This window comes from Seriola dumerili, unplaced genomic scaffold (genome assembly GCF_002260705.1).
Source record: "Seriola dumerili isolate Sdu_G_001 unplaced genomic scaffold, Sdu_1.0 BDQW01000133.1, whole genome shotgun sequence".
Taxonomy (NCBI): Eukaryota; Metazoa; Chordata; class Actinopteri; order Carangiformes; family Carangidae; genus Seriola; species Seriola dumerili.
The window spans coordinates 25013-49088 of record NW_019174388.1 but is presented as its reverse complement, the minus strand read 5'-3'; the positions used below and the strand labels follow the sequence as shown (position 1 = coordinate 49088).

Genomic DNA, 24076 nt, shown 5'->3' with positions numbered 1-24076 from the left:
TGGGTTCATCTCTGGACTATGACTCATCCCTCCACCACATTCAGTGCAAATCGGTTCAGTATTTTTGATATAATCCTGCAGACAAACCAACAGACAACTGATGTGCTGTTGTTCCATTGCACTTTAAAGATAAATGAAATTCAAAACAGTCAAAGCTTCTTCAAAGTTTTCCTTCTGAGAGACGACAGGAATAGTTTTAAAGTCGTATCCATCCGTCGTCAGGGGTGGACAGTAACAGAGTACATTCACTTGAGTATTAAGTATATTTTTACAGTATCTGTTCTTTACTTTAGTATTTTTTATTTTTTTTGGAAACTTATGACTTTTACTCCACGACACTAAAAAGACAAATATTATTTTGACTCCACTACGTCTCTATGAAGTACTCTTACTTTGAAGCAGAGCTTTTATTCAGTGGAATGAATTCTCTTTTATTTTGAAAATGTGATACACCATACACTGAGTTCATCACAGGAGGAAAATCCCCTCCCCTCCACTGTCAGTGATGTCTGAACCCGTCAGCGTCCTAACGAAGGCAGTGTCAGATAAAGACGAGGCAGAAGATGCTTCAAGTTTAAAAGGTTCAAATTAAATAAAGAGTCCTTTACTTTTTAAATGTTTTCTGTGTTGAACACGACCAGAATTCATCTCTACCTACAGAATTTTGCCATGACGTGACTTTAGAGAGCACGTCGAGGAGTTACATGTTCTTCATTTTCAGATAAACAGTTTGTAGTTTTGTAGCTTGATTTTGTTGATTCAATTGTGTTTTTATTGCCATTTTAATCAGGTTTGTATCATATTCTACAAGCTGTTTATTCTGCAGGTTCTACAGTCAGTCAGTCAGTCAGTCAGTCAGTCAGTCAGTCAAGTATTTTAAAAACCAGGTACTCCAGGTCTGTAACTCAAGTAAAAACTTGTACCTTGCTGATTTGAAATTCCAGTCGCCGTATGTATCGCTCCAGCGCTCTGATCTCCTGTGAGGGCGAAAATATGATGCTTTCAGTTTTGGTTCATTACGTCACATATTGATCCGTATGAAAGGTGAAAATGTTTTTCAGTGTTTTTGACAGAAAGAAAAAATAAAAAGGTGGATCAGCTGTGGTGGAGAGATTACCTTCTCCAGATCGTAGAGAAAGGCCTGGAAACAGAGAAGAGGCATCATCATCATCGTCATCATCATCATCACAGGTATGTATGTACACACACACACACACACACTGAGTCTGTCCTCACCAGCCTGGAGTTCCTCTTGGTCTCTCTCTGCTGTGACGACAGGAAGTCCATCTCCACCTGGTGACCCTCCAGGTATTCCCTGCACACAGTCACATCCCGACACGTGTGAATCAAAGTGACATTTCATCACAGACTTTTTACTCCAATCAGCTGACTTACCTCTATGACGAGATTATAAATGGTTAAATGAAATGATTAAAAGTTAAACCAGTGCTTTCATCCTTTCCTTTTGAGACGTCTCGTCATGTTTCAGACGTCTGTGGTTTGTGAGCAGTTTCACCAAAGAGACGTTTCATTTCAATAACTGAATAAATGGTGAATTTTTCTTCACCTTCCATAAAAAAACAGCTAAGATTAAAGAAAAAAGCTAAATAATACAATATTATAATATCAGTTTGTTTTTCTTCTTTTCTTTTCTTCTACTTTTAACCAATACTTTTACTTTTGGTCTTCGAAGTACATTTTACTGATGGTACTTTCCCTTTACATGTAATGGAGTATTTTCACATTGAGGCAATGGATGTCTCTGGTGTTCAGCACGTACTTGAGTCCTTTGCGTAGCGCCTGGAAGACGCTGTCGACCTGCTCCGGCTGCAGAGACCAGATACCCCCTCTGCTGGGAGAGAGGTGCATCCTGGGAGATTTCCCCCCCGTGGTGGCTTTGGAGCGAAGAGAGTTCCGGGCGGAGGACGGCCTGAAAACAGAGATAAAGACACGGAGGGAGATTTTCAAACTGAGTTTTTACTGAGAATTAAATTCTTATTCTGTTAGAATTAGATTTATTTTATATTCTGGATTTACTTTGAGACTTTCTGTCAGACCTGACTCAGATTCAGTCCAGCAGTTATCAGTAATCACTGGAGGAAGAAATGTTGAAGCTGCTCTCGAAGGTCCGTCACCTCATAATAATGAAAGTCTGACGAGATGAAGACGATGACTGATTTTTGTTGTGACGACAGAACGACGCACAGAGAGGCTCTTTCTGATTGGACGCCTCATTGTTACCGAAGGCTGCACCTTTTTTCTCTCTTTTGGTCTCTGTATGTGCGACGCGCTGGAACTCCTCATCTCGCTTCTCTTTTTATTTTTTTAATATTAATTATAGAGTTGAACCTCAGCGGTGAAAAGTTTCTCCTCATCTTCTCCTTGTTCCTGTTTCCTGTGACTGTCCGTCGGCCTGCGGTGAGAGGGTGATGGTTCATAGATTCATGGGGTCACCTCGGTCTGTTAGGAATCAGTGTTGGCGAATAACTCAGATTCGTGATCTGACGTTGCTGTGGTTACAGTTTGGTTTAGGTTTATGGTGAAAAAATGTGGTTTGGGTGAAAACGACCACTTTACAGGGAACGATCGTGGTCGTGTGGTTCAAAGAAACCACAGACTGTCGGCGGGAAACTGGAAATGAAGATGGTTCGTCCTGACCTCCTCCCTCTGGGGAGGTGTGTGTGTGTGTGTGTGTGTGTGTTTACTGTATGTTTAAAATGGAAAAATTTGTCTCTCTCACACACAGGAAGTACATTCCAGCTCTGTCTGTCTTTTTTATCATGACATTTTGTTCTCTCTCTCTTTCTCTCTCTCCGTCGACGTCTGTGAGCTCCCTCATTCACAAACAACATCTTGAAGTCTGTGGTGCGTTCACTGTCTCGCCGTCAATAAGGGACAGGCTCGTCTGAGGCTGAAGGGATTTCCCTTCTTTCAAATCTTAAAGGGCAACAACAGATTTTTATGTTCTGTCGTTTTATTGTTTCGCAGAATGAAAAACAAACTTCCGCAGAGTCTCGATCTGTTGCGGTCGACAGAACTTCCTGTCAGTTCGTCTCCACCGGGAAACCGTTTGTCTTTCAACCCACGTTTGTTTTGTTGCTTCCGACAGCAGGAGTTGTGTTTAGCAGTGAAAAGGTTTAACAGGTACACCAGGTACCGGACCTTGGTTGTCGTGGTTACAATAATAAACACGCAGACTGTGCAGACAGCGGCGTACTGGACCTTTATCGCCCTGGTTACAATAATAAATGACTCATGACTTGGTTAGGTTTGGGAAAAGATCGTGATTTGGGTTAAAATAAGTACTCTTGGAAGATTAGACCATCTTCGTTGTCATGGTTACAATAACAACAATGTGTTAAAGGTTGTTGAACGGTGCGTTTTGTTGACCTCCACCTTCTCCTGACGTGGACTCTGTCTCTCTTTAAACTTTTTCCTTCACTGCTGTCATTGTTACTACGAACACCAGATGTCGCCTAGCAACAAAACGTAACTGTGATGTCATAACAACCTGCTGCACAGGCGACCTGTGGGCTCATTTCTAAAGTTAGCTGTTTTTGTTAGCCGTTCTAGCGTTAGCAGTAGCTGCCGCCACTTCCTGCATCGCCACCTGCTGGTCACAGCCCTGTTCACACTGTCAATCAAACACAGCTGGATGGCATCTGGATGTTCGACCACATGGAGGGTCTTTCCTAACCAGAAGAGTTTTTACACATTTCAAATGATGCACGTGCGCATGTGTGTGCTTTAGGTGCATTTAATAGCGTGGGAAAGACTGAAATCTGCAGGAAACAGCGTGGTTAGAGGTCTGACAGAAGTCTAACGAGTTCCACTCTGTCATTTTTTAATACAATTAAAGGTTCCTGAGTGGTTCGTTATTACTTCTCATCAGTGTCACTGACCGTCGTCGTCCAGTCAGAGAGCTGAACCCGGTGAAGGAGCGGCTCCTGTGGACCAGACCGCCGTCTGAGGGCGAGTCGAATCGCAGCTTCACCGACATCCTGGAGAGAGAGAGAGAGCGAGAGAGAGAGAGAGAGTCAGTCACATCTGTGGGGCAATCAAAAAAACACAAAATTCCCACCATCACAACCTCAACCATGTTGTTATTATTGTAACCATGACAACAAAGATCATCCAATCCGCCCGTCTAATCTTGAGGAAGTACTTATTTTAACCCTAAATCGAACCGAGTAGTTTTTTGTGCTCAAACCGAACCGAGCCACGAGTTTATTGTTTATTGTTGTAACCATGGCAACCGAGATCCGGCACGCCCGCTTCCATAGGGGGCGCCGTTTCAGGAGACGCTGCTGTGGGTCGTATCAGAGGGATCGGAGCAGACGAGCTGTGCGGTTGTTGAGGAGGCATCGATCTTTCACTCAACCTCAACTAAAGAGCTTCTGTTGCCTGAACCTCAGACTCTGCTGTGACAGTCGTGAGCTCTGGACGCTGACGGAGACTCATGCCTTTAAAATATAATGCTTCATTTATTCAAAAAGAAATGAAAGACGGAAAGAAAGAAATCCAGCCAGAGATCACGTTTCCACCACAAGTTAATTCGGAAACATCTTAGTATTGTTTCTTATTTGGGTTGATGAAGCCATGAATGTTCATCATGTGTTACTGTTGTTAACGATCATGTCATTGACTTTGTTATTCATCTTCACTCCTCCTCAACACACACATGCAAACACTTAAACAACAGCAACCAGAGCCCCACCAGCATCATCATCATCATCATCATCATCTCTGGGACACGTTAAATAAAGAACATCTTAAAGTCTGGAGCTCAGATGGCGGAGCAGCAAAGTTTTACTCTGAGTGTCGAGGTTCTGACTGAAGAGGGAAAAACAAACCAACAAGGAGAAACTGTGACGTGTCATTTCAACATCTACCACTTCCTTTTAAGGCGGTCAGCGTCGCACAGGTTTCTCACCAACCTCAGTTTCTGCTGATAAAGTTCAAAACAACTTTTGACACACTGGACCGAAGAGACGTCGTCAGAGAGATTCTCAGACACAGATCCAGCGTGCATCTTCATATCCTCAAACTTTTTGGGAAGCGCCAGTGTGACTTCTTGGTTTCTGTTTGCTGCTTCACCGTCGTCTAATTCTGCTGGACTGGAACGATGTAATCCCTCCAAATCATACGCAGTGGATCAAGAATATCTTAAATTATATGAGGCTAGGCCCCACTACGAGGCTCAGCGGGTAAATTCTGTAACATCTGGAGACCTTTTCCACGAGAACCCCGTATGATGACGGCTCTGTCTGAATATCAGAAACCTGCTCTGTCCCTGAGGACTACGACTCTCTCTCTTGAACTTAATTTCCTTTTTTCTTTCTTTATTTTATTTTATTCTATATTTATTCTTTCATATTGTAAAGGATATTGTACTTGTTCACTTTCTGTATTTATATTTTATTCTATTTACTTACTGTGTATGTGAGTGGTGGGTTTTTCTTTTAATGCACATCATTTAAAAAAGCAATGTTCAAAACCAAAACGCTTTAGACAATTACACGTGTAGCTGTGGCTCATTTGCATTAAAATTTGATTCAGACAAAACTGGATTATGATATAAAAATATATAAAACAAGCAAGTGTGGCACAAAGGAGAAATAAAGTTTTGATACTCAGGTAAACATGATCCGGTTCCACAGACAAACACTGTGTGTAAGCAAGTGTAGTGTCCTCACACACACACACACACACACACACACACACACACACAGTCTGGATGCCATCTGCTCAGACTTTCATGTGGTCCCTGTGAATGTTTGTTTGGTTGAAGCTACAACAACAACGTCACTCTTCTCTTTGGCGACACGGTGATCAGCTGTTTTTTTGAGGAAAAAGTCCAGACATCTTCATTCAGCATCTGATCGAGGTCGACTGTTGATGATGTGTCTCTGAACATCACGAATGTGCAGTTTTTGGTCACTTCCTGCAGATTAAACGCAGAGTCGCTCCTGATTTACTGTCTCGCTGAAGAGCGCTTCAGCAGACGAGCTGAATCCAGGCCATCCACGCTCCCCCCATGACGAGGATTTGAACCTGAACATGCTGCCAGTATAAGTGGTTCTGGAGTCCCGATCCAGAATGTGAAACACACTCCGGTTCTGATGCCAGAACCAACACGGTCGCCTAGCAACCACACATAACACACAGGGATGGAGAGACCAGGTCTGATGGCTCCCGACCAAAGTTAGTCAAGTAAGCACTTCTGCTGTACCCCACACACACACACACACACACACACACACACACACACACACACACACACACACACACACACACTCACTCTCTGTAGTGTAAGTCTAGTATTTCTTGTTTAACAGGGATAAACATATTTCTGTGTTATCATTTCATGCCTGTTGGTTCTTCTTCTTTCTTCGTAGTGAACCTGAACGTCTCACGACAACAACATTTAGCTGTTCAGGTTTAAATATAAAATGAGTTTTAGATGAGGAAGCTGTGTCTAGAGATCAGTGGACCTTGAAACTCTCTGCCAAAAACAAATGCTTCTTCTCGAGGGTATGTGTCCTAACATCATCCGTCTCCCTCCATTAACTCTCCACAGTGCTGGAAAGTACCGAGGTCACACATAACAAATTAGAAAAAATGGAAAACTGGGTCTGAAGCTCATCTCCTCTTACTTCCTGGTTGATAAACCTAGATCAGGCCTTAAGCTCCGCCCACCCCCTGCTGGCTCCAGGTGGACAGGTGAAAGAGCAGAGAGCATCAAGATGGTGAGAGGAGGAAACATCAGAGAGACTCAGCCACATGTTTGAGCCTCAGTCAGACCCAGACTCAGAGGAGGAGTCTGAGACCAGAACCAGAGACTAGCAGACGGATCAGAACCGTTAGCTAGTTAGCATCTTTTATTTGTTTATGTTGTTTGTTATCTTGTAACTGGCAGTTGCTGACACAGTGTTAGCGGTTGTGCTAATGCTAACTCTCTCTCTCTGTACTGACAAGATTTCCCCACAAATCCAGTTCAAGATGGAAACACTTCAATATTTCACTCTTAATCTGTCTTATTATATAAAAACATCATGGACGTTAACAAAGTTAAACACTTGATTTACATCAGAGTCTTTAAACTGTTTTTACATCTGTAAATGTACTGTCTAATGTTTTCCGTCTGTGTGTGTTGTTATTGTGTGTGTGTTCTGATGTGTGTGTGTGTTCTGATGTGTGTGTGTTGTTATTGTTGTTGTGTGCGTGTCACAACAGGAAGTTCTTTACAGAGAGAGCTGCACTCATGTGGCTTCATGTATTTACAGATATATTTAGAGATATATTTGGTTTATTCTTTGTGAATGTCAACTCACTTATTAAAATGTAAATTATTATTATTATTATTATTATTATTATTGTTATTATATGTGCTGAGGATAAGAAACTCTAGACCTGAGGGGATCAGTTCAGAGCGACAGACTGACACAGGTCGGTCCTGGCCGAACGCCACGTCGAGCAGCTGTAACAAGAGATGTGAAGAATCTAAAACACCTCCACCATCAGACAGACAACATCCATCTCCACCCGTCTGCTCCGTCACAGTCTCTGCTCGTAAACGCAGCATTTTTCAACTTGTCAGTGCAGAAGAAGAAGCTTCAGCTGTTTCACTCAGTCATGTATCTGTCTTGTTTTACTGTCGTCACAGCAGCTCGATGCTTCAGTCTGCTGAGAGTTACACTTTGCACAAAAAAACAAAAACAAGAGTCAGATTTTTCTCTTTGTGTTTGTTCAGAAGAATTCGGGGGTTTCCTCCGAACCACTGAATCAGCACCACATGTGGCCGTGAAGGAGAGAGGCCGACAGAGGAGGGAGGGCTGTGGTCGTTAGCTTAATCAAATCCTGACACGCCCTCTACTCCTGTGAACGAGCTGTTTGAAGAGGGGGGGGGAGGGGGGGGGTCTAGGTCACACACACATGCACAGCTGAGGTTGTTGGATGTTGTGAGACATCCAGTGTTTACATGAAGACAGAAACTGAAGAAAAGAGTCACATCTGACAGCAGGAAACAGGAAGATGTTAGTGATGATGTCATAAATGGAGTCGTCTTCTTAACTTTGAAAACTTTCCCAGTCTGCATGCTTTCCCGCTAGCTTCAGAAACGCTCGTCTCCCGCATGCTAACCACCACCATGCTAGCCTACAGCCAAACCTCCAATATACTAGCCACCAGCCAGCCCCCCAGTCTGCCGGCGTCCTGTCTGCTCCCAGTATCCAGTCTGATCCTGAATCTGAAGACCCTGCACTGTCCCCTTTCCTGGGGACTGTCTCCCTGAGGTATCTTGGAGTTGGAGTCCCTAGAATGAAGCGTGGGTCTCAGAGATGTCGACCCCCCCCCACACGCCCAATGAACAATGAGACTCAGCTGCTCAGCAACCCCCCAGCATCGCCAATCTCCAGGTCATCTCCTCATCCTCATCTTCCTCCAGAGGGGCTCAGCCTGAGCTGACAGCTTCCCGCTCAACCTCTACATCTTCGTCACCATCAGACTCCTGCTCTTCCTCCAGAGAAATCCTGCCATTGTCTCTGCCTGTCTTTGTTTGACTCTAGACCGTCTGTCCAGCCTCTGAGTCCAACTGAGGTCTTCTGTTCATCAGCTCTCCATCCCCTGAGCTCCCTCCCTGCCCAGCCCCCCGAGATCCCCAGCTCCAAAGTTTAAAGTTTTGTTCACCTTTGTTTTCTCTCTCAAATCAGTTTGACTGAAGCTCAGGGTTTGTAGTTGTGGCATGTTATGTCGTATTTCTTTAGATTTCTTTGACTCTCGTGATTCACAATCAACAGAAAGAGGCCGAGGCTGCAACAATAAGATCCAGTGGCTGTGGTGTAATAAACCAGGGAAGTCCTTTAGCTCCTGGTCAGTTAAACATGAGCACTGGGTCGTGATTAAAGCAGAGGAAACTTTTAAAGTCATTCAGTGAAGTCAGCTGTTCCTACGACCTCCACTTCATTTCTTTCCACTGATGTCTCAAACTACTTTCTACGTTTGTCTTTTCCACATGATCCTTCTCTGACACCCAGCCTCGTTTTTTTTTTCTCTTTGTGCATGAAGATCATTATTTTTGCATTCTTGGACATTTTGATAATTTATTTCAGATTTTTTGTTTTTCTCTTTTAAATCCAGCAGCGTCCTGCCAGCTGATTTCACTGGTGATTAATTAGCTGCTGGTTTGGCTGGAGGTGTGCGGACGTCACCGAGCTGCAGCTGCCGGAGCTTCAGGTTGGAAGGGAAAAAAAAGTTTTTGCAGCTTCATGTTTCACCGTGATCGAAACTGACGGAGAAACACTCGAGTAAATGCAACTGAGAACATGTGAAAGAGACGTAAAGCAAATAAGAAAGTAAATGATCTAATTACAGGTTTTACTGATGCACAGAAGAGAAAATAAATCATGTCTGGAATGTGATTCGAATGTGAAAAGAGGGAGGAACATTCCTCAAGTGATGAAGGACTCTGTGTGTGTGTGTGTGTGTGTGTGTGTGTGTGTGTGTGTGTGTGTGTGTGTGTGTGTGTGCGTGTGTGTGTGTTGTTCATAGTGTTTTAAATGGTGTCTGGAGAAAAGCTGGGGTGAGATCTGCTCTTAAAAAATTAGCCTTGACCTGTAAGTGATTTACGGGGGCCCATGTGGTGCAGAGGTAGGAGGTTGGGGCCTGTGTGTGTGTGTGTGTGTGTATGTGTGTGTGTGTGTGTGTCTGGCCACAAAGCTGTTAGCATGCAGCAGACCCTCACGAGGGGCCTGTACATCATCTATGGTGACAAACACACACTCACACACAAATACATACACTTGCAGACACACACTAAACACTTAAATGTTTACATTCACACACACACACACACACACACACACACACACACACACACACACTGTTCAAACCTCCATGTAAAACACAAACAGGAGGAATTGATTTCCTCTCCCCCTCTGTCTCTCTCTTCTCTTGCGTGTTGTGTGATTGAGCTTTAAATGTGGCTTCAGTGGTCTCACCGTTAATCTCCCTCCTCCAGCGCGACATAATTAGCCTCATTTCTACTTCCACATTCGCCTGCTAATGGCGGATTCAAACCCAGGAAGTCTGGGAAATCCTGAAAAGTCTGAGGGGCCACGAACCTCCTCATACGAACAGACTCTTTAAGTGACATGAACCAGTCATTTAGGAGGAGTTGTTGCAGTGCATGTGGTGTCTGTGTAGCTCTGGTGTGTTCTGATGTTTCTGAAGATGGAGGTGAAACACAAAATAAAAGTCCTGCATTCAGAAGTTCCGAAGATTAATACAAGATACAGATTAATATGTAAGCAGGGTTGTAATGTTGCAGCTGGTCAGTGTGGAGCTAATGTTAAAGCTCCTCCAGTGTAAAGGTCTGTGTCCATGTGTAGTGTGATTATAGATCAGCTCTAGCTTCTATATTAATACTGTGAAAGTATCAAAGCCTCAGTCCACAGAGAAATGCACACAGCCTGTATTCAGAAACTGAGCCTTAAAACCAGCCGTCAGGACTTCTCTCTCTCTCCCTCCCTCTCTGTCTCTCTCTCTATGTCTCTCTCCCTCCCTCTCTCTCTCTGTATCTCTTTCTCTCTCTGTCTTTCTCTGTCTCTCTCTCTGTCTCTCTGTCTCTCTGTCTATCCTGTCTCTCTCTCTGTCTCTCTCTCTGTCTCTTTCTCTGTGTCTCTTTCTCTCCCTCTCTCTGTCTCTCTCTCTATGTCTCTCTCCCTCCCTCTCTCTCTCTCTCTCTCTCTGTCTCTCTCTCTGTCTCTTTCTCTCCCTCTCTCTGTCTCTCTCTCTATGTCTCTCTCCCTCCCTCTCTCTCTCTCTCTCTCTCTGTCTCTCTGTGTCTCTCTCTCTCTCTATCTCTTTCTCTCTCTGTCTTTCTCTGTCTCTCTCTCTCTCTATGTCTTTCTCTCTGTCTCTCTCTCTGTCTCTTTCTCTCCCTCTCTCTGTGTCTCTCCGTGTGTCTCTCTCTCTATGTCTCTCTCTCTCTATGTCTCTCTCTCTCTGTGTGTCTCTCTCTCTCTATGTCTCTCTCTCTCTGTGTGTGTCTCTCTGTGTCTCTCTCTCTCTCTCTCTGTGTCTCTCTCTCTCTCTCTCTCTATGTCTCTCTCTCTCTCTGTGTCTCTCTGTGTCTCTCTCTCTCTCTGTCGGAGACAGCTTTAAATTACTTTTAATGCTCCTCTGGGACTTTGTCTAATTTCCAAGTAAACACAACCCACTAAACGTCTTTTATCGTATTAAGAGCAACAAATAAACAAATCTGTCTCTTTGTCGCCCGTCAACTTACCATCAACAGTGGGATCAAAGAGATTCTTCAGCAAGAGCAGTGTGTGTGTGTGTGTGTGTGTGTGTGTGTGTGTGTGTGTGTGTGTGTGTGTGTGTGTGTGTGTGTGTGTGTGTGTGTGTGTGTGTGTGAGGGGGAGTTTTTAATTATCTTTGTTTAAATTAGTAGTAAGTGTTTTTTATGTTGTTTTTTGTCTTTAGTTTTAGATCATCACTGACACTCTCTTCACTTCTGACTCAGAGCCATCTGAAACACACGATTGGCTCATTGTGGAGGGGTCAGAGGTCACTGATGACTCACGCCCTCCAGGGTGAAGAACTATGCAGTTCCGGATGAGCGCACACACACACACACACACACACACACACACACACACACACACACACTGCTTTCATACACAGTAGTGTTCCTAAAATAGCAGCTGTAGTTGTTCAGTGTATGTGATGCAGAATCTCACTGATGTGGTTGATCAATGTTTTTATTTGTCCATTTGAAGTTTAGAAAGTTCTTACAGCTGTTGTCAAAGTAACTAAATACTTTTACTCAAGTACTGTACTTAAGTACAATCTATGATACTTGTACTGTTCTGGAGTATTTACATTTGTCTGATGCTTAAAACTCCTTTTATTTTAAAGCTTTACTTACTTTGCAAAAAATTCATTTCAAACAATAATATAACAGTAAACTAACAACTTCATCAGTGTTTCTACTGGCTCCATCAGTGTCACTTGTTTTGCTAGTCCCAGTGGATCAGTCTGAGGCTGAATTTCTTTCCCAGTCCGACCATGGAGCCGATACTGGTCTGGTTTACTGAGAGGAGAACCCTATGAGCAGCTAAAGGCTCCAGCTGGAGCTGAACTGTTTTTTTTTCTCCTCCATGTGTGAATTGGTTCGTAATGTTTTATGTCTGTTTTCATTAGTGACAGCTACAGTAGACATGCTAACATTAGCCAACTTGCTGTTACTGATATTATGAATGTGTTCATAGCATATGTTTTTATTGCTAGCTTACTTACTGTCAGCATTGCTGTGGAACATATCACAGCAGTGCTAGCCTTAACCAAGTGTTTACGTAGCCTAAACCTAACATCATGTGGGACACAGGAACCCGGATGCCTGGTGTCACAGTCAAGGCCTTTGTAATTCTAGTCACCCCCCCCCCCCCCCCCCACCAACTTCTGTATGACATGACTTCTTAAACTGAAACAAACAAAAGCCAATCAGCTGCTACTTGTAGATACTGTAAACACATTGGCTGTAAACACTAACTACAAGGGTGTGGATTGCTGTCTTTTTTATTCTTCTTCATCAAATTTAATGTTGCGTCACTGTCTTCTACTGTTTATCTTTCTGCTTGAGTTCCTCACAAAGTATTGTGGGTACGCCTCGGGGTCAAGTGTGATGCTGAAATGTTTCTGTTTTGTAGGAGAGAGGAGGAGGGAGGTTAAATTATCACTCCTCAGGGAATAATTTTGAACTTCTGACATAGACACACAATCAGAGGGTCAAAGGTCGAGGACAAAGGGAAGAAATAAATATATCACAGCTTTACATGTGACCTGAACCTGAAAAAAAAGTGGCTGCCCCACAAACCAAACACCTAAAAGCAACTTTTATGCAACTGGTGACGACACATCGCTCTGACATGACCCACTTTGACCGATGATGTTCACTGGTTTCGCAAAAACTCAGACCCTTGTGTGTGTGTGTGTGTGTGTGTGTGTGTGTGTGTGTGTGTACACCCCATGCTGAGGTTTTGTTTTCAGGTCACTGGATCGATCGTTGTCTTAAGTTGTGTGAATTGGCACCGAGCTGGAGTTGTGTTAACACCGGCTTTCAACAGTCCACTCTGTCAAAATGTTTGGATTTATTTTGGATGGGAAAGAAGGGAGGGGCGCGTTAGGAAAGAAGTGAAAGGGAGGTAAAACGCAGAGAGTGATGGGAAAATGTGATCGAGAATATTTTGGGAATTTTTGTTATATCAGTGCAGCGGAAGAAGAAGCTCAAATACATGTCAAACAGTCGTATTTCTGTGCTCTATTAATGTATACACGATAAGACAACAGTTTGTTTAATGTGCACAAAGTGTAAAGATGACGGTTTGTTGTTTTACTGAGGTTCATGTGCCAGAATATTTCTAATGAGTCATTTTCATGCTTTATTGTTTTAAACAAACAACATAATGTTTTAATCATGGAGCTGGCAGGTGGATTTTGATCCCTTTAGACAGAGCCAGGCCCAGGCTAGCAGTTTCCCCCCGTTTCCAGTCTTTATGCTAAGCTAAGCTAACTGTCTGTAGCTTACCATTCAGATGTGAGAGTGGTATCGATCAGAACGTGAGACTCACGGCAAGACACTGGATAATATCTGGATGTTTCTCAGAATATAGAACTACTCCTTTAAAAATAGTTATTATTGATCATTATTATTATTATTTATTGAACTAAATGTAACAGAACCCAAACAAGTAAACGGTTGCACGCTGGTTGCAAACTTTTTCATGCATTAACTCAAGTCAAAAGTATCATTTTAGGTAAATTTAAAGCTATTTAAGCAGAAATATAAGAAGCACTAATTTATCAGTCCTACATTCAAAAAATTACAGAAAAAGTAACTAACACCAGTTTGGAAAACTTTGCATCACAGCAACTCTCTGTTACTGAAAGTTACACTGTTGTAGGTGTGGTAGGAAGTAACCACACCCACAACAGTGATGTCACAGCACACTGACACACCTTGGAGTACACGTCGACATCACCGCAGCAAATGAAGCAAGTTAAACCACTGAAGAACATTTTCACATTTTCACAGTTTTTTTACATGTGTATCTTCATTAAAATTGACTAATGTATAACAGTTAATTATAGTTAAAGTATGGCCCTTTAGAGTGTTGTCTTCTTTTGTCTTATGGGTCTGCGGTTCCCAAAGACGGGTCTGGGGACCCCCAGGGGTCCTCGAGGGGTTCCTGGGGGTCATTTATTGTCTATAATTCCATGCATAAGTAGCACAATGACAGAATGTGGGATTATTCTGGTCGTGGGTTTAAACACTTTCTGTAAATAAAATCTAAATAGAAAAATCTTATCAGACGGGGATTGTGGTCTAATTTGTGTCAGTTTAGGTCGTCGATGTGAAAAAGTTTGAGAACTGGTTATAAATGAATTTGAACTTCTTCTTTTAACTAATGGAAAATGACGTAGTGTGAGTCAAACGTACATTATTTTGAAATATAGAGAAATAGAAGTGCAATGAAATGATCACGTAAAGAACAAATAGAATCATATTTAAGTTGAGGGAAAGTACTTAATTACTTGTCATTACTCGTTAATATTTAAATACTGCAGTGTAACAAAGCCTCTAATGCAGCAGTAATGAATTACAACCGACCTAAATATACAAACTATTTGTTATTTTAGGAGGATTTTACTTGCTGTTGGTGAGGCAGCCACAAACTAAACCTTCAGTTCTTCCACAGGAAATAACGTAAAAAAAAAGAAGAAGAAAGAAGTAGGTTAAAGGAGAGAGAGAGAGTGTGAGAGGAGTTCTCCTTTGCAGTTGTCATTTCTCTGGCTTCATGTTTCAGCCGGCCGTCGTTCACCTCTCCTCTCTCTCCTCCTTTTTCCATCCTCTCAGGTTTCTTTATCTCGGCCCGTCTGTCACCTCCTGTCTCCATCATTCTGTTTGTCTCAATCTCTTTTCTCTCTGCTCTCAGTTTTAACTCTTTTCTCCCTCACTCCTCTCTCCCTGCCTGGTGTTCACCTTCACCCCCCCCCCTGCTGTGTGTTGTGGTATGTAGTGACATCCAGGGTTCCTGTGTGTTTAGCCCGAGCCAGAGCAAAGATTAAAAGACTCTAAAGTAACATAATCTCTTAAATCTATTGACATAAACTCTTTCACACGCAGCGTACATCTCTATTTTCCTGAGGAGATGCAAACATCTGGACTCACACACACACACACACACATGCCTCCTCTGGCTTCTCTGTGTCCTCAAAAGATACAAACATCTGTACTTTCAAACAAACACACACACACACACACACAACCCCGCGTACACATTCATCTTCTTTTACAAAAGATGAGAAACATCTGGCTGCTCGTGCAGACTCGGAGTGACTGTACACATCTGTGTGTACTGAACATAATCCTTATCTGATTATGTTCGTCAACAAACAGCCGAGCGTGGAGCTATGTGAGCAATGTGCATGATAACTCTGGCATCCAGAGGTGGATTACACTTAAATTCCAGGCTGTTTATGTTTGTGAGGCCGGAGTTTCATCAGAGCAGCAGCATCCACACAGAAGAACGACCGACAAAGAGCCTCCTCCTCATCATCATCAGAGTTAGGAAATCACATGAAACTGTAGGAATCTGTCCTCAGGCTACGTCCACACTACTACGTTTTAGTTTTAAAACACATTTCTTTTGCTTCGTTTACTCCTGGTGTCCACATTACTATAACGGAGACTTTCAGAAACACTGCTGGACTCGTTTTAGTTTGAAAACTCTGGGTTCATGTTGTCGCCTGGACGGACAGAAACTGAGACCTTTGGGAATGATGACGTAGACACCCGCGGCCTCGCCCTGATTGCGTCTCATCAGTCACGACTACCAGTGAAGAAAACAACACAGATGACGAATTACAAGCGTTACCGACCTTGTTGTCCAACAACCATCAACCCTCTGATACGACCCATAGCATCATCTCCTGAAACAGCCCCCCCCCCCCATGGCGGCAGGCGTAACGACACTTGGTTGTCATTGGTTACGATAATAAACACGGCGACTGTACAGAGAGTGGCGTACCTGCCTTCGTCACCATGGTTACTATAATAACTGTCACGGCTTGGTTAGGTCTAGGAAAAGACAGTGATTCGGGTTAAAATAAGTACTTCCTCGACATTAGACGATCTTCGTTGTCATGGTTACAACAATAACAACGTGGTTAACTTTGTCGATAAAAGAAAACAACATGGATAAAAGAAACAACATAAACTGCTGGTTTCACATGGGAATCGAACACACTGCTCTCCACCACCACCTCCTCCTGATGTAGACTCTGTCTCTCTTTAAACCACGTCACCGACACTTTTCCCTTCGCTCCTGTCATCATCACTACAACCACTAGATGTCGCATAGCAACAAAACCTAACTATGATGTCATAATAAGCTGCTGCACAGACGACCTGTGGGCTCGTTTCTTACAGGAGGAGGGACCAATCAACTGCAGAGTAGACAATCTGCTTCCTGTTTACACTGGTCCGTAGCCGTAGCCTCACACTCTGACTCCGCCCACTGAGCTTCAAAGAAAACCAGCCAGAAAAACAGTCACTTACTTTGTTGTTGTGTTTTGTCTGATGGAAACATGAAAAGCTGTGAAGTCGCCTGCGTCACTTCATCTTCACGCGACCCTGAAACCATGAGAAATAAAGATGAAGCCTGTTTGTTTCCGCTGCTGAAAACAGGATCCACTTACAGTAAATATTAATAACTGACATGCAGCTGAGTTTCTGTCTAATGACATGCATCTTTAAAAAAGTAAACCAATAACCCACAAAACTGACATCGTGAATCTACAGACAAGCTGCAGAAAATCCAATAATCATGTTTTTTTTACATGATTATGGAACAAATAAAAATCTGTTTTCCCTTTATCCTTCCTTTTATCTTCCCATGCAGACAGCAGAGATGAGCCACTGCTGGAGAACTGGTAAGAAATTGTGTTTTAATATTCCCTCTAATGTTATTGTAGATGACTCTGTGAATGATTCATGTCGAAACACACGTGGAAACATAAATCAAATCATCCACCATCCATCCCCCTCTCTCTGTCTCTCTACAGACTTTTATTTTGACAGCTGAGAGGAAAGAAAGAGGGAATCTCTCTTTTTCTTTCTCTCCTCATCCATCTCTTCCTCTGTTGTTTCTGTCTCTGAGACCTCACTCTGATTTGTCTGTTTCAGGCTGTTTCTTGATGTTTGTAGTTGTGTGATGTGAGAGTGACATGAAGAGGAGGAAATGAAGAAGAGGAGGAGGAGGAGAGCTCTGGGTTTGTAATCACTCTGTCTCTCCACGGCCTTCGCCTCGATTAGCCCTGCTGTCAACACCATTTAAACTGAGCCCGAAACAGGCTGCACACACACACACACACACACTGCAGTATAAATGTAGACTTCTGCTCTCTCTTCCTTTTTCAAACAAACTTCGTGACAGATGCATCTCCTCTGCAACAGTGTTTTTTTTTCATTTCTAAACATCCTCCATCTTTGACTCTCAGTACTTGAGTGTTTGTTTGTGTGTTGAGGCTTTTGTATGAAAGAGAAATAGAATCCATATAGAATGAAATTCATTTTTATTTTTATTTTCCTGATCAAGGTGATTACTTGAAGTAATTTAATTCAGACAGAGGCATCATTCAGGTAAATATTGAAACTAGAATCACCGCCTCGTGGTTGTATCCCTCCTCCGCTCTGACAAGTTCCAGGTTACATCTCTGTTTGTCCAGAGTCATATAAAATATTAACCATTTGGGTCACTGTGACCCTGACCTTTGACCTTTGACCACCAAAATATAATCACTTCATCCTGTGTCCAAGTGAAAGTTCCTCCAAGGTGTTACTGAGATATCGCGTTCACACAGCCAAAACTGTGTTTTATGAGGTCACCACGTCTGTGACCTTTTGACCTTTGACCCCCAAAATGTAATGAGTTAATCCTTGAATCCTAGTGAATGTTGGTGCCTAATTTGAAAAAGTTCTGTCGAGGCGTTACTGAGATATCGTGTCCACGAGAATGGGACAGTTCCTCCGGCGCATGGGAATAACATCACAAAGACATAATAGAATCCATCTAGAATTAAATGAATGTTAATTTTCATTTTCCTGATCAAGGTGATTACTTGAAGTATTTTTTAATTTCTTCAGACTGAGATAAAGGGCATCTAACCAGATCATCTTTCTATGATTACATCTCGTTAAACTCAGCATGTTTCTTAATCAGACATAAAAGTCTGACTTTAAATTACAGATGTTTAGAAACAGCCTGATACTTCCCCTGTAACACTCACTGCCGGCTCCTCTGTGACGACTCTGCCACGTCCTCAGTGTGTGGAGGCTGATGGGCACGTAGGTTTTAATCTCCCCGTGTGCTGCAGGCATCACCCTGTTGATTTAAGGTGCTAATAGATTCAACAGAGGCTGGAGGAGAAGATGCTCAGAGCAGATGGAGGATATGATACCTGAGGGTCCCGTTACAGCAGACTGGGCTTCATCTGATCTACTGGGTGGAAGCTCGTTAGAATTTAAAGCTGTGATATACGACAGTGTTCAGATGAGATTACCAGCTCTGCCTTTCTGTACTGTACTATAACTCAATAGGAACATTTAAAAGACTCGGAAACTTTACAAACCTTTACTTCTGGATTAATTAACAGAGTTTGTAAATTTTGACGTCAGCTGACCGAAAACGTAATGTTGATAACGTCTAATCCCAAAGTCAAGTTGACGCAGATCTCAGAAGAGCGTTTTGCCCCATAAAGGATCTGATTTTGCCTTTTTGCATTCATCATGTAATTTACTGCCCTCTTGTGGTGGCAACAGGGTGTTGTCTCTGGCAGCTAGCTTGATTTCCAGCTGTTGTTTCTATAGTTTCTCTCATTTTCGTGGGTGTAACCGTGTCCCATTGACAAAAGCTGGAGCTCGTCAGGCGGAGAGAAGTGTTTATTTCTGGAGAATAAGAGTTAGCTGGTTAGTTAGCAGTTAGCTAGGATAGCTGTGAAAGTACAGCGCAATGTATATGCACTTTAGGCTGTTTGTGTATGAGATAAGATAAGATAAGATGAACCTTTATTGATCCTCCGTAGAGGAAATTCAAAACTGACACAGCAGCACAAAAGAAAAGCAGCACAAGGGGAAAATGTGATAAGAAATAAAATTATAGAAACAAAATCTAAAATAATACGATAAAGTAGAAATATTACATACAATAACAATTCCAGCGTCTCCCCTGCGCTTCAACTACAGTCTGAAACAGGAGCCAGGAAGATAAACAACCCTGAGGCAAGTAAATACAGGATTCTACATCATCGCAGGAGTGAGTCATTGTCAGTTAATGGTAAATATTTTTGATATAAGTAAGTTTTAGATATTTTTATTCCATACTGCAGATTTGTTATGTTTAGTGCCTGAGCTGAGAAGAATGATCCTAAAACTTGCTCAGACAGGAAGGAGTGCAGAAAGGTGAAGATGTCCAGACAGGGAGCAGCAAGATGGAGGAGAGAGACTTTCAGCTCAAGATCATGAGACAGGACAGACCTCAGGTTTATGAGATTTGCTGCTGCTACTGTCATGAAAAGGCTTTTGTACTAGTCTGCTTCTATCAGTAAGAGTCACCACATGCCACTGAGCTGATAGCTGTTGATATTTTGTTGGTTAAAGTCGTGTTGTTACAAAACCAAAATCCAGTGTCTTCCAAACATCTCATACCAACGCCATCATGACATGTAAAACACTGACATTCAGGTCGTGAGCAAAACCCAACGTCTACGAAATGTCACAATTTCACAATTAGCAAACGCTGGGTTTTTACGTGAACCAGATTTTCATTTCCAACCAATTTAACATCTCTCTGATGTTAGAGTCTTCAGATCCAACATCGTTACACTCTTACAAAAACAGATTTATTATTGGTGCAATTTACAAATGAAATTGAATTGATGAGGTTCCTAATTTTTTTCCCCTTAAAATTAAAGTTGGAAATCAAGAGTAACATAAACGCTTCTATACAAGACAGGAAATAACTTTTTATATATCCCAGCCTCCTCCACTCTGTCATTCCAGACCAGACTATCCTAATGCACGACAGCTTCTAAAAAATTCAATCTACAAACTCATTACATTTCATAGCAGTCCTAAGTTTTCACAGCTGCTCCTCAGTCACCTGATCACTACCTGCTGCACACCTACCTACATTCCCCCTAATCAGCCACACTCCCTATAGACCTATATATACCTGCCTTCCAGCCACACTCAAGCCAAACACACTTCTGTGCCTCTGAACCTTAATGTTCCTGCCCCAGTGCCCCCCACTCGTGGTCCTGAACACTGAAGTGTGTGTTCATGCTGCCCGACAACTGTAGGCAACTGTGTGTGATGATGGACATACGCCAACACACAGTGGACTTCTCCTGACGCAGCCACTCAGAGCTGAGTGTGTCCTGCAGCTCGGCTCAGTCTGTTGCAGCACAGCAGCTGCTGCAGCTCAGTTGTATAGAAACACAACAATTGCTGCTTTGCAACAGATTTGTCGCAGAAAATAAAAGACCAATATTTGTGTCCCAAAACGATATTTTCAATGTTGAATATTAGCGTATGTTTGGGTCACCACTGGAGAATGATGCTCACGTAGTGGACACGAGCAGTGTTTCCCAGAGGCACCTGTCTGGGTTGTGAACGTTTACCTTAAAAACCTGAGCTGCCCGGTGGATGCAGCGTCTGATGGCTTCAGCAGAGGATGAGGAAGGACATGCTGTGCGGGTCGTTACGGTACCGACGGGTTTTACAGCTGTTATTGCAGTTTAAGACTCACACAGCTTTAAACTACTGCCTGACAGTCACTGATGGGATCTGATGAGGTCGGCAGTTGAACTGAAACTGCTCTCGCTTTCTGTGACAGAAAAAAATGTTTTTTATTTCATTTAATTTCTATTCCAATCTAAATCCATTTTAAATGAGTCGATACAACAGGATGCTGTTGCACTTTCTGTGGTAAAATACTTACATTTTATTGGCTGCACTGAAATTTGTGCCACTGCGTGAAACAACAGGTGAATCTGTGATTTGTGCTTCAGTCTGCTCTTTCATGACAGCATTTGTCAAGTCTCTCCCTGTATTACCACCTTCAGCTTCAGCTTCTTAACACAGGGACCTAAAAACACACATTTTCTGTTTGGCCTCGACATGCTTTTTCAATGTGTTTTTTCAGTCTTTAAACTTATCTAAGAGTGTTTAGGGGCTGTTATTTCACTTGATTTGTTTTATTTATCTTAAAATGACTCTGTATTGGTTTTTATACACCTGATTTTAATTGTTGTATGTTTCCCTTCTCTTTGAAATCTATTGACTTAATTGATTCTATTTTTTTCCTGTCTTTGTCAAGCAATTTGTAACGTAGTTTTTAAAAAGTGCTCTATAAATAAAGATTAAAATGAAAATAATAATAATAATAATAATAATAATAATAATAATAAACAAGTCTGAGGAAAGGACTGATGCTTGAAACAATTTTAAGTAAGTTTTTACCTTTACTGTTTTTCAGCAGTTTGTTTGTCTCCTAAATCATCAACCTGAAACATGAAGCCATCACTAAAGTGCTAAAAGCTGCAGTTCCTCTAATGACCTGTTGGAGTCTGGCTCCAACAGTGAGTCAGTCCCCATAGACTCCCATGTTAAAATGTCCAACTTTACAGCAGAAATAAACATGTTTACAGCCTGGTACAAAAACTGTTTTGGTCTCTAGAGCTAATCTCCTCCCTCATGACACCTGTTTATATAACTCACCTGTTTACATTTTATTAAGGACTAAAGTTATGGAGAATTGAGGGCGTGGCCTCTTTGAGTGAAAGGTGGGTGAGAGTATACTTGTACTGAAGTCTCAGCTCCACTCACGCCTCTCCTCTTTGACCATTATCAGATTAGCTAAGAGTTAGAAGTGGAGTCAGGCGCTGCCAAGATGTCAATGATGGAGCAGCTCACTCTGAGCTTCAAACCCACTCTTAGGTGACGACACGAAGGCTACATCCATCTTAATTTACAGTCTGTGGTTTCTCATGAAGCACAGGAAGCTGTGCAGTTTACATCGCTGGTTAGTTTGGAGTAAACAGGAGAACAGGCTTGTTGGTCTGAACAGAAATCTCAGTGTCTGACTGAGGAAACATTTTTTCACTGGCACCCACAACCCTCTCTAAAAGGAAAACTGGGAGAAATGTGCTTTAACTCTTTAATATGAAACAATAGAAAATATACTGAAGCATTGTGATGCCTAAGAAACAGCTGATATCCACTCTCAACTGTTTCCACACCTCTCACAGCCTATTGGCCGTGCCTCTGAAGTGCCCACCCCCCCTTGTTTGCTCTGATTGGTCAGGGGAGACTTCCATCTACAGCTAGGGTCGATTAGAAAAACTGTGGAAAAGCCAGGCTTTTATCAACAGAGAACAGTTCATTAAGTCTTACGCTTGGTTACGCTCGTTGTCTTCCCTTTGACTCCCCTGAAGTGAAATCTTGTCGCCATTTTGTAGCCAGAAAGCTAACAAACAATAGCAGGCCCGCGAACACAGCCGAAGACCCGCGAAAACAGCCGCAGACCCGCGAACACAACCGAAGAAACGCGAAAACAGCCGCAGACCCGTGAACACAGCCGAAGACCCGCGAACACAACCGAAGACTCGCGAAAACAGCCACAGACCCGCGAACACAGCCGAAGACCCGCGAAAACAGCCGCAAGATGGAGCCGAATGGAGAGAGAGAGAGGGAGGAGAAGTGAGGGAAGAACAGCGGATACAAATCGCTTGGTCATCTGCTTTGGACTTCTCAGGACGATTTTCATAACCTGGAATATTTTTTATAAGGAACCCTTTTGATTTTTGTGATCTGTGGACCGTTACGGACTAAAGGAGTACAACTAAGGGAGGAATGGAGGGAGAATCGGAAGTTCTACACGTCTAAACGGTAGGCAATCACACTCCTCTCGTACACAATGCTGGTAGATATTAATAAATCATATTTATGTGCTTATGGTTAGCGCAAAACGGTTTGAATATTTGAATTCTAGAGACTCTAACTGATCTAAGGAGGTACAGCCTGTCTGTATTGACAAACTACTCCTTCAGAACATGTATATAACCCTCTAATGGGTCCTTACAGGGGCCAGTGGGCCGTTACAACACTGATTTCAGAATCAGTCACATCAGTCAGAGGTTCCTTGAGTCAACACAATGTACAAGATAATTAAAAAAAATTATATACAAACACACACACACTGTAAGTAGGAGAAAGATAATAAGAATAAAGATCACAACCTGTTTATCTGCCAATGTGTGTGTTGTATTGGATACCCAGTGGCCCAGTAGGGAGCAAGGCCAGTGGGTTCAATCTACACACACACACACACACACACACACACACCTCAGTTTCAGTCTGTTACAGTGAAGCTCCATCACAGAACAGCAGGTAGAGACTTGATCTCTGCTTTCAGCTGATTGGAGCCTGAGCTTCATGACTAATTGTTTGTGTGATTGTTTATGTAATATTCTGTAATCTCCATTATAGCTGGCACTTTGTGTTCTTTAGGAGTGGCTCAGATCCACAAACCTGATTTATACTCTACACCAACAAATTAATGTTTTGTGTCTGTGAATATTTCAGCAGTGTAGAAATTCAGTTTAACTTTAGCCCCTTGTTTCTCGGGCGCAGTCTCCCTTTGTGGATGGCAGAGACACTTTGACGTTTTCTATTGTGGCTCAACAGCACCACATGGCTAACACAGTAAGAGCTAAGATTTGTTTTGTATCCTGCATTCGATCTTTTAAAGCTTCGATTGTATGTGTACTCAGAAATTAGTGCTATGTATATGCAAAATATAATAACAGGCATGACAGTGAGGGTTGAATGTCAGGATGTAAAGTCTGAACTAACAACATCAACAATGGTGGAACACATGGCGTGAAAGTCTGGTACGTCCCTGTTGGTAAAATTTGCATGTTTGTTATTGTAACCATGAGAACCAAGGTGCGA

At 42.5% G+C, this 24076-nt stretch overlaps 1 protein-coding gene across 3 annotated transcripts in view; it reads right to left on the bottom strand.

The window, feature by feature from the left end:
- The window catches only part of ripor3 (RIPOR family member 3), a 54166-nt gene that overhangs the window by 18085 nt on the left and 12005 nt on the right, over positions 1 to 24076 (bottom strand). For 2 of the 3 annotated variants that reach the window (XM_022748843.1, XM_022748841.1), the window contains exons 2-7: positions 16622 to 16696; positions 3903 to 4001; positions 1781 to 1930; positions 1237 to 1315; positions 1118 to 1141; positions 924 to 977 (exon numbers count right to left, since the gene is read on the bottom strand). In XM_022748843.1, the coding sequence (XP_022604564.1) occupies positions 924 to 977; positions 1118 to 1141; positions 1237 to 1315; positions 1781 to 1930; positions 3903 to 4000 (405 nt within the window). In that variant the 5' untranslated portion in view covers position 4001; positions 16622 to 16696. The remainder of the gene's footprint in view (positions 1 to 923; positions 978 to 1117; positions 1142 to 1236; positions 1316 to 1780; positions 1931 to 3902; positions 4002 to 16621; positions 16697 to 24076) is intronic. The other variant, XM_022748842.1, reaches the window with a different exon arrangement.